Below are 17443 nucleotides of genomic sequence, written 5' to 3'. Positions count from 1 at the left end.
GATACCATACATTCAATATTTACAAACATACAATAAGTAAAAACCTCTTTTTTTTCCTTTTTATATATTAGATACTTTGATATCTAGTAGAGGGATTCCTTTAATTAGTTTCTTGATCATTGTTAACTCAAACTTGTGAAATTTATGAAACTTATGTGAAGCCATTGGGCAACTAAATTCAATTAAATGTTACTCTTTTCTTCTTAATTGCATAAATTGGTGAAAATGTTATATATAATGGATTAAAATGAAATAAAATGTATTATTTACAGAGAACTAAATATACCTGTGTTCTAATCCCAGTTTTGCTGTTATCTTAAGATATGTGATTGTAAGCAAATCTTTTAACCTCTCTGAGCTTTAAGCTTTCCCTCTGTAAAATCAAAATATTGCTAACTGCACTGGTGCAGTAGGAATTGGGGCTCATGTGATTTAAGTCCTTAGCAGTATACCAAATACATAATAAATACTGGATGAATTATACTTCTGATGAGAGTTTGTACTACCAGTGAGGGTCTATGGAAACATGCTTCCCATAGGAGCCTAACGTCACAATGCCTGTCCTGTGGCTGGGTCCATTTTCCTAATGTAGGTAAAAGTGATTGCAAGGTGAGATATGGGGTGTCCTTGGTCCGTCAGGTTCCACACTAAACCCATTGCAGGGAGAAGGAAAGGAGCAGCATAAACCACATATCTGCAGATAATTTGCCAAAAATAGTGTTACCCCTCTCAAATTATTGGGGGAATAGTGAGCTAAATCATAGTAAAGAAGTTTATTTACTGCAGATATTTTTAAAAAATTTAAAGGTAAGTGTTTCTTGTCATTTTCTAAGCATGGGTGTAATAGTGTTTTCTATATTTATTTTACTCTGGAAACTTTTAGTTTATATATTTATGTGTGTGTGTCTATATGTATATATACATGTATATATGTATATTTGTATCTTTGTTTTTGTTATAGCATTTTGGGGGACTATTCCATATATCACATTTTGGGGAACACTGATAGAAACCCTGATAGGAAGAACAGAAAACAACAGTATATGAAGAATAGCAGATAGGTCATTTAGGCCACAACACAGAGAGTACGTATTTGGCTTATATTGGAAGATAATGCTGAAAGGTCCATTAAGGTGTTTGAGGGACTTTAAATACCTAGCTAAGGAGTCTAAACTTAATTCTCAAGGAAATCATGATGCATTTATGAATTTTCTCTTCTGAAGAAAGCCAGTCATTCGCCCATGTCTTTCCTACTGTGCTAGTGACTTAAAGTGGAAAAAGATGCCTATTAGGCGTCACAAGCATATGTGCCTAAAGATTCCTAACAGATGCTATAAAGAAGTACAATAGGCAGGATAGAAAGTAGTAGAGAGGGTGGTAAATTTATAAGCTCATGTCTAATTTAAAAGTATCCCTATGCACCACCAAAAGAAAAAAGAATGTAAATTCTAATTGTCGTTAACTACACCCCTGTTAATTGTGCCCAGGTGGAATATTAGAGGATTATGTATAGGGAAATTGCTTTAGTATCCTGGCTTTGATCTTATAAGATCCTCTCCTCAAACAGCAGTGTCTGGTTTGGCCCAGAAAGTTAGGCAAATAAAAATAATAATGAGAAATTTTTAAAGAAGAAAACAAATACAGTTTTGAAATCGAGATAGAATTCATTTGATCAATGACTTTATAATGGTATGGTCAAATCAGATACTCTTGAAAGATTTGCTTTTTATAATTTGCCACTCATTGTAAATAGCACGGTTGACTACCCCTCCCCCTGGGTATGGATTGCTTTAAGAAAATCCATTATTTATAACCCCAGAAATTTATAAACAAATTAATTAGAGGATGAGTATTTCCATTATAAAAGGATTCACTTATATAATTCTCTTCTATGACTTTGATTAACGAATACGGTTAATCAGAAATACGGTTTTCAGAAATACTGGAAAAGTAAGAGTACAGACATGATCTCTGGGTTTAGATTGTTTACAAAGGTAGGTAGGTAGTACATTATTACTCAGGATAACTGTTCATTTGACAGGCTTGACTTTATTGCAGATAGTTAGCTTTCATAACAACTACACACTCCCTATTGTTGGGAGAGGTGCGCTGTCGAGGGACCTGAGCATTTGCATACTTCTTGCTAGGTATGCTAAGGAGGCAGAGCTCTGGGCTTTGTTTTTCGTGGCTACTTCTCAGGACTAAGTTTACTCTGAGTAGACGAGAGATATGACAATGTTCCTTCTTTGGATAAAGAACAGGATTGCCTGCCTTACTATAAATCAGCATGTTCCTTAAACTCAGTGTCCCTCATCTGTGCTGCAAACTTTTTGAGTGTACAACATCATTCTGGGCCCACAGGATGGCTCTAATGGGATTTGGGAGCAAAGAGAACTGAAATTTGTGGTGATGCTTATGCTTCTTGCTGTGTCAGGAGTAATAAAGTTGTTTGTCTCTGAAAAAAATGTTCTATACATAACAATAATGATAATAATAATACAGTAGTAAGTACTGTGCTGGTCAAGCAAAGTATGTTTGCAGACTGAAATTGACTTGTGAGCTGATTAATTTTGGACACTTTAGATTTAAAAGGGAAAAGTTAGTAGATATGATGGTTAAGGTAAGTGCTAAGATACTATAGCAAAGAAACAAACCAAAAACGCATATATAAAATACAAATACAACACATTAGTTAGTGTTGAAATCTGTTTTGGAGTCAAGTTTTCTTTTTGAAAAACATTTCAGATGAGCAGCCTATGTTGGCAGACTGGTTCTACTGTGTGTTACCACTCATAGTCCCAGATTCCTTCTGTCCTATTGCTCTGCTGCCACAGGCCTCTTTTTGTCTGTATGGTTGAAAGTGTTACAGCTTATAAAAAGGGGGGGAAAGAGCAGCTAGGACAGGAATTCCCTTTCAGACAACAGGAGTAGAAGTTAATTGTATCAATTATACTCACTTTCTCATTATGGCCACTCCTAATTAATACAGTCTTAAGCTGTCAACTATGGATATGTGTGAATAATCAGCACACAAGAATATTGTAGTAGTCTTTTCTAGTTTTTAACGTTTTCCTAGAAAGTTCTTCTAAAAAGACTCAATCTGACATGTACATTACTGAAAACCTGGTCATAAATATTGTAGGAGACTGAGAATCTAAGCCCCAGAGAGCGAGAAATTTGTGCTTTTGTGTTGTGTTCTATGTTATCTCCAGGGCCTAGGAGTGTGCTTGCTTCATAGCAGACATTCAGTTTTTCAATGAAAGCAGTAAACTAAGTATTGACTTTTATCTGTATAGATATGGCTGAAATTACTAAATGAGAAATAATGACAAAAGTCAACCAAACAAACAAAAACACAGCTTAGGTGTCTGTATTGAGGAATAGTAAATGAATAGTCAGGGAAATACGGAACAACCATACATATAAATAAACAATTAACAAGTGATAGAGTGGACAAAGCCAACAGTGTACAAATCCTGTGATACCTTCTCCTCACTCCTCTTTTTCCTCTTCCTTCCTCTCAGCAAGAACAGACTATTTGCGTAGTGGTGACTGTTACTTAATGTGTTATAACAAAACAGAATAACAACCATAGTCATGTTACAGATGCGTTTTTAACAGCTCATTTATTCGATTGATAAAATGAGAAAACGTCATCCATATAATTAGTTTAAAATAACATTTTTTTGTTTTGTGAATTTTTAGGCATGACTTTCTAGATACAGAAGTATTTCTGTCTTACTGCTTTCCAACACTGTATGTCAGTTTTTTAATGTTTGCTGTAAGTATACTAACATTTTTCCATCACCATCAGAGACATTAATCATAAAAAATACATGTATTTTATTACTTTTATGTTCTTTTTTCAGATGTCTGAATTCTTTGCACTTTTAATATAAGTAATTAATTCTAAAAATGAAAAGTAGCTCAAATATCAGTAATGAATGGCAGAGTGATTTAGTCAACATATAATCACAAATCAGACTAAAAATTTAGACTTGGACCTTAGTGAATCAACAAAAACACACCTTCCCTCAACCCCTAAAACACTGTTTTCTAAGATGTTCTAAATCGAGTACAGAAGTAACTATCACTATATACATGAATTCATAATAACTTACATTGCAGTTTAGAGGGCCATCAAATAAGGGCATTTCAAGTCACTCATCTGAATCACTGAACAAAAACTTATTAAATACCTAGAATAAGGGGTTCTGCCAGGCCCTGTGGACAGCATCAGGTAATGAGCCACAACCTTGCCCTCCTGGTTTTTTGTCAAAGTGCAAAGATAAGACATATGAACAAATAATTGTCAATGAGTTAGGAGGCGGCCAGTGACATAAGACAATAGAGCAGAAGTTCTCTAATCTTATTGAGCACATCTAAAATACACTGAGCTTGGGGAAGATGGACGATGAAGGAACCACGTCCTATTAGGTGACACACAGCAGTGGAGAAGTTAAAAATCCCAGGGAGGAGCTTTGTGGTGATGCCTTTCTTTATTAGGATGAGAACGTGAGTTCCATGAAGCAGTACCCTCAGCAATTGGCACAGGGTCTGCACATCCCAGGCAACCCAGAATCCTGGTGGAATAGAAATGGTGTGAGAACAAGGGGGCCTTTTCCCTCTGCATGACCCCGGCACACAGCCTGTCATTTACTAGTGATGGATCCTCAGGTACCAAGGGGAGAAGAGAATAGGCATACATTCTGTGTGATAAAATGACCTGCGTATTGCAGTTCACCTGCACCCGTTAACCAGATGGGATTTGATCATTTAGGCTGCAAACCCTTTCATATCCCAACAGGAAAAACAAACATGCCATTTTGTATGTAACCTTTCTTCTCAGGCACAAAGTTAACTTTGCTTCATAGACACTCAAATTTTCTTTAATGGCCAACCTCTGGATGGTTTCTTCCCTGTTGTCTCTTCTTTTCCTCTGAACTGCTCTGCAAGGTCACCTGTGTCTCTGAAAATTTAGCTTTTTCCTTTCCTGCTTTAACCTTAAAAGGCAGATAGATTATTCAGTCCTGCCATGAAATGAGATTTGGCTCCTATATAGTGGTGTTTTCCATAATAACTGCTGGTGTCATCAAGGCAAAGAGAGCTGTTTTTCCTAACTACCCATGAAAGAATTTAGTGTTTTTACATTTCTGCCTCCCCAAGAAAGTCTCCTCTCTCCACCTTGAGTATGACTGACTTCAAGGTATTGAAATCTGTACTCTAACTGAGAATTCATTGAACAAGTGTTCAGTGAATGAACTTTTTTAGCCAATTTATATAAAATGAAAAGAGATCTCCTATTTCAGTCTCTGATACAATTGCTTCTGAAGAGCAGTTCAGAATTTATAGATAGATCATTGAGCAATCTGGCTTTTCATCTAAGGCATACTTAACAAAAGTATATGTTTTGCACTTATTTTTGAGAGTCCCTACTCAAAGTGGAAATCTTGAGATCTTTCAGAAATATTTAATCAGCTTTCTAACCGAAGAGGTTTTAATGCTAATAACATCTAAATTCTGAGCTGCTTAAATTTACTTTTTAAATTTTTTTTTCACTTTTCTCTTGCTTTGCAGTAAAGGAGACCAACCAGATCAGTGCGATTTCCCTGAAAGTCATTTTTATGACTTCATTTGTACCGGTGAGAATGAAGCATTAATCTGTTCAGGCTTGCTTAGTAATGGCGTTAGCCACCTTCGTCATTTCTTTGGTTTCATCCTCCTGTTGTCTTCTTATGTAGTACTCCAGTAGGTTTCCAAATAATTGGTGAAGAAACAAAACCAGTTTTGTAGCCACTTAGAGCTACATGGAGTGCTTACACAGACCTTTTGAGAGAGGCAAATTAGAAATCTAAAGTAGTCCAGGCTATCTGGAAATCTGATAATACTGCAAAGAGATGGCCTCTCCAAAACTTGTGAAATACTTATGCTCTTTATTTTTATTTTCCTCACTATGGCACAGTCCTATGTCCCTCACCTTGTAAATTATATACTTTCTCTACCAGAAGCTTCTCTACCAAAAGCTGCATCTAATGAATTTACTTTCTTGTCCTTCTCATACTTAGTTTAGAGGGAACATTTGGATGGTTCATTTTTATTTGGGTGGTTTAGTTTTCCAGTGTAGATTGGCTTGATTTTAATTCAAACTATATTACTAGAAATTAGAGAAAGAGACAAATAAGAAGCTCTGTGAATGTTTTTATAAAAATGAAAAATAAGCATAAGTGAGCCCAGTTTGGGCTTTGTTCACACAGAGCCATCAGTACTTGTCTGGGGCTGGGATGTAGCTTGGTGGTACAGCGCTTGCCTAGCATGCGTGAGGCCCTGGGTTCGATCCCAGCACCAAAAACGAAAAGACAAAAAAAAAAAAACCTCTCCCCTCTAAAGTACTTGTCTGCCAGGCACTGTGTTAGAACCTAAAGGGACAAAGGCACAGAAGAAACTCTGCTGACTCAAAGGGCTCACACTTAATGTTTTTAAAGACAAAATTGCAAGTCCATGTGCTAAGTTGTAGGTTAAAGTTATATATGGTACACATAGTCAAATTGAGAAAAGAGAAAAAGAAGTCTTCCCAGTAGTGAGGGCAGCCAAGGATGACTGCCGATGGAGGTGATACTAAAGCCAACTCCTAAAGGACAGTGCCAAGTAAAGTACAGGAAAGGCAGACATTTTAGGATCAAGTTGCAGTGCAGGAGAGGGGGCAAACCAGGTCCAGAGAGGAAGATGTAGTTCCCTTAGACCCTCCATTGTGGGATGAACAATGCACTTGGTGATGGAAGCAGAGGCTGTATTGGGGCCACATGCTCTGCTGAGGAAGGAGTTTGTGCTCCATCCTAAATGCTCTGTGGGGCTCTACAAGAGTTCTTCTAGGCCAAAGTGCATTAAACACATTGGATTTACCTCAGCTTCTCCAATGTTGGCTTCTTTCCTACCTGAGGACTTTTGCACAAGCCCGTCCCTCTGCCTAAAAACTCTGTGTGTTTTGGTTCCTGGCTATATTCTCAATATCAGATACCAACTCTTAAGAGAACTCTTCCCCAGGCACCCTAATGTTTTTCCTATTTGTTTCCTTTGTACCACTTATACTTTTTAAAATAATTTGTTTTAAATGTTTTAGCTGTCTCTATTTCTAAATTGTAAACACCTTAATGGTGGGGATTGTATATCTAGCATGATGCCTGGCACACATAGGTGCTCAGTAAATATTTGTTAAATAAGCAAATGAATCTTCAAATCTGCAACTCAGATCTAAAGACTGGAGAGTAGATTGGCAAGGAAGCCAAGACTGATGGTACAGCAAATAGTTCAGAGGCTTTGCCATGATGCTGGGAAAGTAGGACATGGGAGATCTATATACGATCATGGGGGAGATCGAGATGTGTGGAGCGAAGTTAATAGTAAGGAGTGGAATCAGTGGAGACTTGCTGGATTGGGTGATTGTAGGGGTCAGGGATAGCACAAAACAAAGAAAGCTGGAATTCAAAAGAGCACAAACAGGTTTCCTTGGGAGAAAAAAATGAGCTTTGCTTTGGACATGTTGGGTTCTGAGGCAACCTGAGAGCTGCCTTCATAGAACATCCAACAGATGTTTAGATTTATGGGTTTGGAACCCGGGAGAAAGATCTTGGCAAAAGACAAAGATTTGAGGGTCATTGTCCTTCAGATTCATTCATCTGCTCATTCAACAAATATTCACTATTGTGTCTTAGACATTATGGACCCAGTGGTGAACAAATAAAACACTAAATACAGTTTTCACAAATATCATAGTCTAGACTGGTAGCTGATGTCATAGAAGCAGATAAAATAATTAAGGAATTACACACGTGTGTATACACACACACACATACACACACACACACACACACATGAGCATAGACCTTGGAGAACACCAACTTTTAGGAGGTGGACAAAAGAAATAAGACAACCAGAAAAGGGTGACAGCTTGTGAGTGAATGAATACAAGGGTCCTCCCCTGACCCCTTCCCCCAAGATCTGGCATCAAACTCAATTTATTCTTTAAAATATATTACTTGTTGGCTAGATGAAAGCACCTGTGTTTATATTCACTCAACTCAGAAATTCTTGTTAGTTCTTCCTTAAAATAAGGGATTTCAAAGATTGGAATTGAAACAAGTATTGGCCCGTAACTCAAGTGACAGAGAGATGAGCAAGAGCTGGAGACCAGACTAGATCTTCCTTTTCAACTATGAGTTTCCTTGTTCTACGTGTGTTAAGTTGACTTTAGTGTGTATTGTGGCTGGATTTCCTTTGTTTTGATCTGTGGGATAAATGTAATCTTAATAGTGTCCCAATACGAAAGAGATGTTATGGTTTGTTTTGCCAAGACATCTTTTAGGGCATTTTTATTTTTATTTTTAATTTTTTTTAACTCCTCAGTTCTCTTAATCCAAGAGACAGCACCCCAGGCATTTACCAAATAAGAGCCAACTAAGTACCTGGGTGTGAGTTGTTTTGACAGGTGAATTTTCTTAAGACTTTTAGGGTGAATTTTTTGTCATTTTGTTTTATAAAGCTCTTTATAATTATTTTATATTCTGAAAATTGGAACTGTTTTGCCTAGAATACTACAAATTGTGTGTTTTACACAAAAGTTAACTGCAAATTTTCATTTAAGTCTTAGTAAAACTCCTTATACAAAATCCACTGTAACCAAAAGAGGAACTCATAGGTCCACTTATATAATCCTCTAAAATATGTAATTTTTGCGTATGCTTATGTGCATGACATTTAAGAAATTTATTGGTGCATGTACTGTGTGACAGATAAACTTACTTCCCCTTAGTACTGTATAAAATCTAACTTTTATCAAAAGTGTACAATATATATAAAACATGAAACTACAGCAATATGGATTGTTACATATTCAGTTTGGTCCACTTATGTTGCATTTCTTAAAGGTATGTTTCTTATTGCAAAGAATAGTTATTTTAAAAACCTCTTCAGCTAACAACTGCTTCTCTGAGCCATGTTTTAAAGCAGTAAAGAATAAGCTGGCTTCCCAGACTTTACAGGCAGATTGCTCAAGCAGATCCACTCCATGAGACTTACAGAATCAGAGAATTGTAGAGGGCACAGAGGAAAACTCTTTGTCATAGTTTACAAATTTCTTGTCATTTGTAAACTTTATGTTTCTGAATACACCATAAAACTACATGAGTAATTGGTAGTAGATATAATATTCAGTATCTTAAAGGAAGTTAAGTATATTTAGTAAAAAAATGAAGAAGATATAAAATTCAATGATTAAACAGTTTTTAACCATTGATTTTAAAAAAAAAATCAGCCAACACCAAAAACTCTTGTTCTTTAAACAAGTTTAAAATTTTATTTGTGCACAAAATAATTTGTTTTCATGTTTCATGAAGTGAGTTTGCTTTTCCTAGACTGGGTTTTTAAAAAAATTCTTCCTGTAGTGCCTCCAGAAATGAAGGGACATGTTTAAATCCTGTGTGATACAAATGAGTGGATAACTAATACCAATCTGCTGTTCTTTTAAGAAATAGTGTTTTAAAACTATGACAGAATTTAGCTGTCGTGGCTGATTTTTAGGTATGCCATGTCTACCCCATTGTTAAGCTCTCAGAGGTCACTCAAGGTAACCATTTCTTTTAAATTGTCTTTTGTTTTGGATTTCCTGTTGAATTTTTAAACATCTCAAAAATCACCCAGTTGTGTCATAGCTTTCCACAACCCCTAGATTCAAACCGAAAGCTGTCTCCATAACCAAATGACTGTGCCCTCCCACGGAAACTCAAACAAAGCCGACTGTGAGATTTAGCCATCACATTTTTTTAATCATAACGAAACGAATATTTAGAACTCTGTTGTCGAACGTCTTCTATTTATGACACTTGGTTTTCTTTTGTTTTTGTTTCCACAGGACATTTGGGCTTCCAGGACAGTTTTGTCACATCAGGTGTTTTCAGTGTGACTGAGCTAGTAAGAGTGTCACAGAGTAAGTATAATTTTGCTCTGATTTGGTTCAGATTTGCTTTGGGTTTTTATTTACTCTATCTAGGCCTTCTAGAGACACCAAAGCCTTTCAGAATCCCCTTTTTATTTCTGTTCTTCTTTATCAGAAGAATTTTGCCAAAGAGTTTGTTTAAAAGCCAAGATTTTAAATCAGAAAAAATTAAATATTTTAATCTGAGGCCTGAGGGGAAGGGTCGAATTCTGAGTGTCTCACAAACACCCTAATATATAATGTGAACTTAGTTTTTAAAAATTCTTAGTCTTCCCTGATTTCTAAGAAATTCTGCATTTTAAAAAAGAATTTGTTTCTGACCTTTAAACAATGCTAATTCCTTCACTGTGAGTGACACAATACAGCATGGTCATTACCAGCTTGTCAATAAGGACTAACAACAGTGAGTGAGCAGTACCTGCCACCATCCCGTTCCTTTGATCAAAGGCCCATTGATTATATTTTTTGCTATGGCATAAACCATATAGTCCAATGAGAAGTATGGAGTCTCATTCTCTCTCTTTCTTTCTTTCTCTCTTTCTGTCCTCTCTCCCTCTCCCCTCTCTCTCTCTTTCCAGTTGCCTTCCCTTAAGAACATCTCTGTTTTTTATTTAAAAGCATGCCTACAATGACTGTGATGTTCTAGCTCTCAGTTAGGAAAAGGAAAGCTACATACCAAATATTAAAACTTTATTTTTTATCCCTCACCTACTTCACAATGCCACATATAGGTAAAATTTACTTAGTTAAACATGGCTTTCTTCAAACTACTTGAAATGGAGTAAAAAGTACATATTTTCATTTCTGGTTCATACCCCCCCCACACACACACACACATACTTACTGTGTTACAGATTCTCAAGATTGACCAGGTAAGCCAGTCAGTCTCATGACAAGATACCAGGGTAGGCAGGCAGGTCAAGCCACCCTGATCTTCCAAGCCCAGAGTGTCTGTTGTTATTTCAGTCATTCACAAGCTGGAAAAGTCTAGAAAGAAGGATACAATGTGGGGGAGGGGAGGAATCTGGGAACTCTTGCACATTTACTACCTGCTAGGCACTGCGCTACCTGCTAGGCACTGTGCTAGCTCTTTGAGGATGCTTCATAAATTAATCCTTGCATTAAACTTGTCAGATACAAAATTAACCCCTTGTTTATAGATGGGTTAAATAGAGGATCTATTGAAGTTATTTACTTGAAGTCAAACAGTGGGTCAGTGGTTCTTGGTAATATAAGAATCCTACTCTTAGGTTGGCTTAAGGGAACTTGAAAAAAGATCTATGTGAGTCTAGGCAGTTGTCTATGGGAAGACAACTATGGGCATCAGAATTCTGGGGGTCTTGGACTCTCTGGTTGATGCTGAGGTGCTCCTGTGTAGCAAGATAGAATCCCAAGGTACTAGTCATTAGAAGCAGCAGGTGATGGCTTGGAGTGGAGAAGCTGCTGTGGTCTGAAGCATGCCGAAAGTACCACCCAGTTGAGAGGAGACTGGATTGCTTGCTTAACCTAGAGGACATATGCTGCCCTGGTTATTATACAACTGATGAGCCAGTTGTTGCCATAGAGAAATAACAATGCATATGTATATACTTTTTTACTTTGTAAAACATTTAAATGTGATCAATATTCCACATTTTTCTTATAATTGCACTGTTACTAGTAGTATAAAGCATACATATTAGAGTATACCTGTCATAGTAGCCTAACAGGGAGATACATTTATTGAGCCCTTACTGAGATCCAAATTTAGCTTTAAAGATTGAAACAAAAATCCTTTTAACTCTAGGATTGGAGCAGTAGACCATTTTATTCTTCCCTGGCTGCTGTAATGCTTACATTTAGTCTTCATTACCATCAGTACTCCATGGCCTGGGGATTGTAAGAAAAGGCCCACATAGCTCAGAACTATCCCTACATCACTGCATCCTTCTTCCACTTCCTGTACTCTCCTTTCATCCCCCTTCTCCATAGTATCTAAGGCGGCATGGTTGCCGAGTGAATTCTAAACCTGTCTTCAAGACTGCCAGAGGGGATGGCCGCACTGGGATTGAATGTGCCAAGGGACCTGGATTTGTTTCCTGTCCCTGTTTAAGGGGTTGTGTAGCCAATGCCTGGCATCCTGCACATCCTTCAGCTCCTGAATGCTTTTTGATTCTGCACACTGCTGTGTAATCGCTCCAGGACTCACTCACACATGGCCTTGTGCTGACTGAAACTGTTTGGCAAGAGTGGGACTGGGCTGTGTCAGCTAAAACATGGCTTCAGGCCAAACTGGTCAGCTGTATTCCAGAGACCCTCTCTTCCTTATAGATCTTTAATCTAGGTTTGTCAGGGTATATTTTACAAATTGCCTTAGTGCTGGTATGGAGATCCCTAAGCTCAGGTTTCCTCGCTTGCACACCTTTCTGGAAAGCTTACCACTTAAACCACATAAGGGAGTCGAAGCACTTAACCATTCTCACAGCACTACTGTCTTCCTCCTTTGAGCCCATGTTGGAGGAGCTGAGCCTCCATTTTAGTGCTGTATGGGATGCTTTTTGCAGGTGAGTAGGGCTGGCGTGCACCCTGCATGCTTGAAAAAGAAATAAGGTAACAGCTATGTAAGTTGATTAAATCCATGATGCTAGCCCTGTTAGGAGCATAATACAATGTTAGTATGAAAACTTAGGGTAGCTAGAATTTATCAAGCACACATTATATGTCAGGCATTGTGCTAGGTATGTGGTAGACACTGTCTCATTTAGTTCTCCCATGGTTGGGGTCAAGTGTCCTTTTTTACAGAGGAAAGAAATCATAATACTCAAAACACTAAACATCTTGCCCTTTTACTTGACTATGTTCAGCTGGCTTAAGACAAACATTTTTGTGATAGTCTCTACTGTAACTGTATCATATAGCTAAGTAGAATCCAACCACTTGGGCTTTTATGAGTCATCTGTTCTTACTGAGTCGATAAACTTCTAGCTTATTATCTTGTACATTAAAAAAAAAGATTAAAACTATTTTCATATAAACCAGACCAAAGTAAAGATACTTTGTTTTTTTCCTGGATTTGTTTTCAGGTCTGATTTTGTCTTTTACTAATAGACTTTATGGTACTTTTTTTCCCAGTGCTGGGGATCAAACCCAGAACCTTGCACATTCTGAGCAAATGCTCTGCCACAGAGCTACACTTCCAGCCCCAACTTTATATTTTTTAGAGCAGTCTTTGAGTTTTATCATTGTAGGTTAACAGGAAGTACAGAAACAATTTCCTCAATTATTAACAACTTTTGTTGGTATCACACAGTTCTTAAAATTGATGAGCCAGTATTGGCACGTAACTGTTAACTGGAGTCCATAGATCGAGTTGGGTTCACTCTTGTACTTCCTGCTCCTGCCGTGCATTGCATTGGTTCTGACAGTGTGCAACAACACATACCTACATATCACACAGAATAGTTTCTCTACCCAGAAAGTACTGTGGTCCACCTATTCAAATCAGCTCCCCCATCCCTATCTTTTTACCCTCTCCGTGGTTTTGCCTTATACCTGGATGTTTTTAATGGCCTCCATATCTTAGAATTTCTTCCACTGAGCTGCAAATTTCTTCATAATCTCCTCCTCCTAAGTGTCCCAGCCCCATTTATTCTGCCACCTCACCCCAATCACAGCTAATTATGACCACATATATATACCTGGAAATTTCACAGTAATCAATAATGATGGCTTTTACTTTGAAAAATAACTCTCTTTCTACTTAGAATATTTAGGATTCAATTTTTAAATGTGATAATATGAATATTTGCTTTCACCAGGTTTCCAGTTAGTTTCTCCCTTTAGTTTTCCTTCTTTTAACTGTAATAGAGGGAGGAGGTGTCTTTTTAGCAGTTCCTCATTAGGATTTGCTGAAATAACTATGTGCTAAGTTTGTTGTTTATGATAGTGTTACTACCAAGGTGGCAATGACACAGAACCTCAAGCCAGACTGTTGGGTCAGGCAGCCAGGCTGCTTGACCTTAAATCCTAGGGATCAGCGGCATGGAGCTGTTATACTCAGGACTCCTGCTGACCGGCTGAAGCTTCAGGCGCCCATGAACTCCCCTGGCACTCTTGCCTCCTGTCCTCTAATTTTTGACATCATTTAAAGTCTGTGAAAGGCAAGAAAGGAAAGTTCAGTTTCTATAGCATAGCATAAAAATGCATCTGTACTTGTTCTATTGCTGCCTTTCCCCCATGTGGTAGGACCATCTGAAAGTAGTTCTAGTTATTTATTACCTTGTTCTGTAGCAGGGGAAAGTACAGACCACTGGACACGGTGCCAGAGAAAAAGAGAGCGGTATTCCGTGCTCTGGGGGAGCGGTTCACATGTGCTAGCAGTGTGCATCAGAATCACTGAAGTTGTTTTAGCCTAATACCATGAGGAAGAAAACAGGAGCCATCTGTTGAGATGGCTTTTACACGATGCTACCTTCTCAAACAAAGCCTACCAGAGGGATTTTCAGATTGGTCTCTTTCCCTTAAATTGCTACAGAGAGCGCACTCTGCTAGCTGCTAAATGACACTGCTTTGAGGGCTCGCTGTCAGCACCCGCTCTTTTGTTTATTTTGCTCTAGTATTTCCTCAAAATATGTGCCCCAAGGCTGTCAAATGTCCCTTCTGGTATGAACCCGGGAAGTTCTCCCCCAAAATCCACTACTTCTGCCCATTTCCTTCTAAAGTGCTGACTCTACTTTACTTGAACTCGGTGGAGTGACTCTGAAACCATAAATACTTCACTGGGAAAGAGGGAAACCGCAAATACACACAGGCCATTGTGACTCTGGCCTGGTGAGTTCTAATTTTCTAGCAGTGGTTTGTGCACCCAAGGCGGCTGCAAGGGTTAAGTAAACTTCGTGGCTAAGGATGACTTCACAACCCTGGAATTTTGAAAAGCCAGGATTCTCAGTACACTGTGGCCAGCCTTAGCGTCTTTGGGTGTGAAAACCACTCTCAGTTACCCAGACTGAGTTTTGGTTCCTGCTGTACTGCTGCAGAATCTATTAAAATCCAGCAGCTGAATTGTCCTGGCTCTGCCACAAAGCTTGGCTGCTGGGTGGACTTCAGGGTTCCCAAGTTGTTTGTCAATGGAGAGTGGCAGTGAATGGAACCAGGCTTATGCCTCAGCCTGGCATGAGGTGGCACCCTAGTGGCTGTTTTCTGCCTTGGTAATGCACACTCTATCCAGCCTTGCACAGGAATCCTCGTAAAGATCCAAATGCAGTTTATTTTTAAACTTCTTTTTCAAGTCTCGAGATTCTTGGCATGTCTTTGAGTGCCCATATCCGTGCATGTGGGTTTTCAAGCCAGCAATTTCATAAGAATGGTTAGCCATACTCTCACCTGACATGCTGGAGCAACTGAAACGGAATGAACTCGACCACAAGGCACAATAAGAAAATGAAACTGTTTGGTAGCAACAAGCCCATACTTGAAAATACAAAATGTTCTTGTGCAGAAGGACTAAATGAAGAAATGGGTCTAAGACAAGAACTTCCAAGCATCCAGTCCTTTGGGGTACTATTTAAATATTTGCTGTCCCTTTGGTCATTACTCAAGTGGGATAGATTTGAAACTTCCTTGTCTGAGCAAGTGGCCTGTTGGCTGTCCTATATCAAGGACCAGGATAGCTGTGATCTTGGCATGCAAATTAATTTTTGAAATAATTTATATTCTTAAGCAAGATCTTCTTTTGCAAGAAATCATTTGTGCTGGAGTATTAAAGGAAGAAACAAAAAGATGATGATAAAAAATAGACTGCAGCCCAAGCAGGAACAGTTGCTCTGACCTTGCCTTTTGTTTGCCATTACACAATTCAATGGCAGTCCACTCAAACTATGCTCTCGATCAATATCCTATTAAAGCAGCACAAAAAGTCTCCATAAACTTAGTGGTTAGCTATGTTTATAAATGGAACTCGGCATAATTAGATGGTCAATAGCAGGCTCTACTAGTAATTTTAAAATGAACATCACACATTTTATATCTGAAGAAGTCAGTGGCACCTCTTTTAGATGGAGGGTATGGTACGTAGCAGACAATAGGTTGGATGGCCTTTAAAAAAAAATGATAATGTCTATCTCCAAATACAGTTTTAAAGAAAATCTGTTAAGTTACATAGTGGAAAATGCTGATTGGTCCTATGTTTTATTTGTTTTTAATCTCAGTCACCTTATTCTAAATATATATGGCACTGCAAATTTTCACTTTCTAAGTTTTAATCAACCCCTCATAAAGACATAAAATAATAAATATTACCCCACTCTTAGGAGGAAACAATATCAGTGTGGCTTATTTAATTTAGTGGGTTTCCTCCACTGTAACTCAATAACATTTCAAAATAAATATTGAAATTGAATTAGTTCAGAAGGATGTTTTGTTGTATAATTTTTATTGACATATTTGGGGTGAATATTTGGATAGTAAAGCTGGCAATAAATGGAATGGACCAGCAGAAATAGAAATTTTCATGAAACTACCATTTTTTCTGAGTCCCAGCTCAGAGTATGTATGGCCAAGCATGATTTCAAGTGCTCGTCACACAATAGAGAATGAGCCACACAAGGGAAGAGGTGGCCTCTGCTGTGGGGTGACTATCCTCAGCTGACTCTGCCTCCCCATCTGAAATGTGCATGTACCTTGTATTAGATGTGTTCCCTAGCCGTTATATCACAGACCACTGTACCAGCTGAAAGTAGGACTAGGGCAGTCAGTCTATGACACCAGTGGATGCTTCAGGCAGTGCTGTTCATGAAGCTCCATCCTCTGATACACTCCTACTACTTCCACCTTTCTGGTTAGAGCTGGCAATAGGAGTCTTTATGGCAGTATTTGGAGGCCCTTTGTTCTCTGTTCTCAGCTGAAGCTTCTGCTAAATTTTTCAGACTATGCCCACTGTTATTGCAAAGATTTGAACTAGGGAAAACCAAAACACACAATACTTCATGTATGTACCAATTTGCAGTCTTGGTCTTTAATTGTTACATTCCTCTATCTCTCATCTTTTCTAGGTAACTCATTGGTTATACTTCCTATATAAAATCCACATTCAGAATGGAAGCAGGCTATCATAAAATAGTTCAAGAACAGAGTTGGGGATCAAGCTCTTCCACCTATTAGCTGTATGACTTTGGGCAATATTTAACCCCTTTCAGCTGTTTTCTCCTCATAGATTATGATCAGTTATTTAACAGAAAAATATTAAGTTCCCACTGTGTGCTGAACCTAAGTCTTAGTGCTGAAATGATGATGCCCCTTAGGAGAGTTACAAGGACTAAATGAAAGAATTTCTGGTGTCTGCCATACAGATGGGGCTCAATAATGGTAACTACTATGACCATTACTAACCATTATTGATCTTCCACCATGAGCTGACCACTATCAGCAAAAATACTAGCTACCTGTCATCTGCTATAGAAAGACAGAAAATTATTTTTT

At 38.1% G+C, this 17443-nt stretch overlaps 1 protein-coding gene across 11 annotated transcripts in view; it reads left to right on the top strand.

The window, feature by feature from the left end:
- Nucleotides 1-17443, top strand: part of Nfia (nuclear factor I A) — a 362119-nt gene that overhangs the window by 228805 nt on the left and 115871 nt on the right. For 10 of the 11 annotated variants that reach the window (XM_074079960.1, XM_074079959.1, XM_074079963.1 and 7 more), the window contains one exon: nt 9905-9979. In XM_074079960.1, coding sequence (XP_073936061.1) covers nt 9905-9979 — 75 coding nt within the window. Of the gene's footprint in view, nt 1-5577; nt 5643-9904; nt 9980-17443 lie in introns of all 11 variants that reach the window. The other variant, XM_074079961.1, reaches the window with a different exon arrangement.

Source organism: Castor canadensis, chromosome 7 (assembly GCF_047511655.1).
Source record: "Castor canadensis chromosome 7, mCasCan1.hap1v2, whole genome shotgun sequence".
In the NCBI taxonomy this organism is placed as follows: Eukaryota; Metazoa; Chordata; class Mammalia; order Rodentia; family Castoridae; genus Castor; species Castor canadensis.
This window is presented reverse-complemented; position numbering and strand designations above follow the sequence as displayed.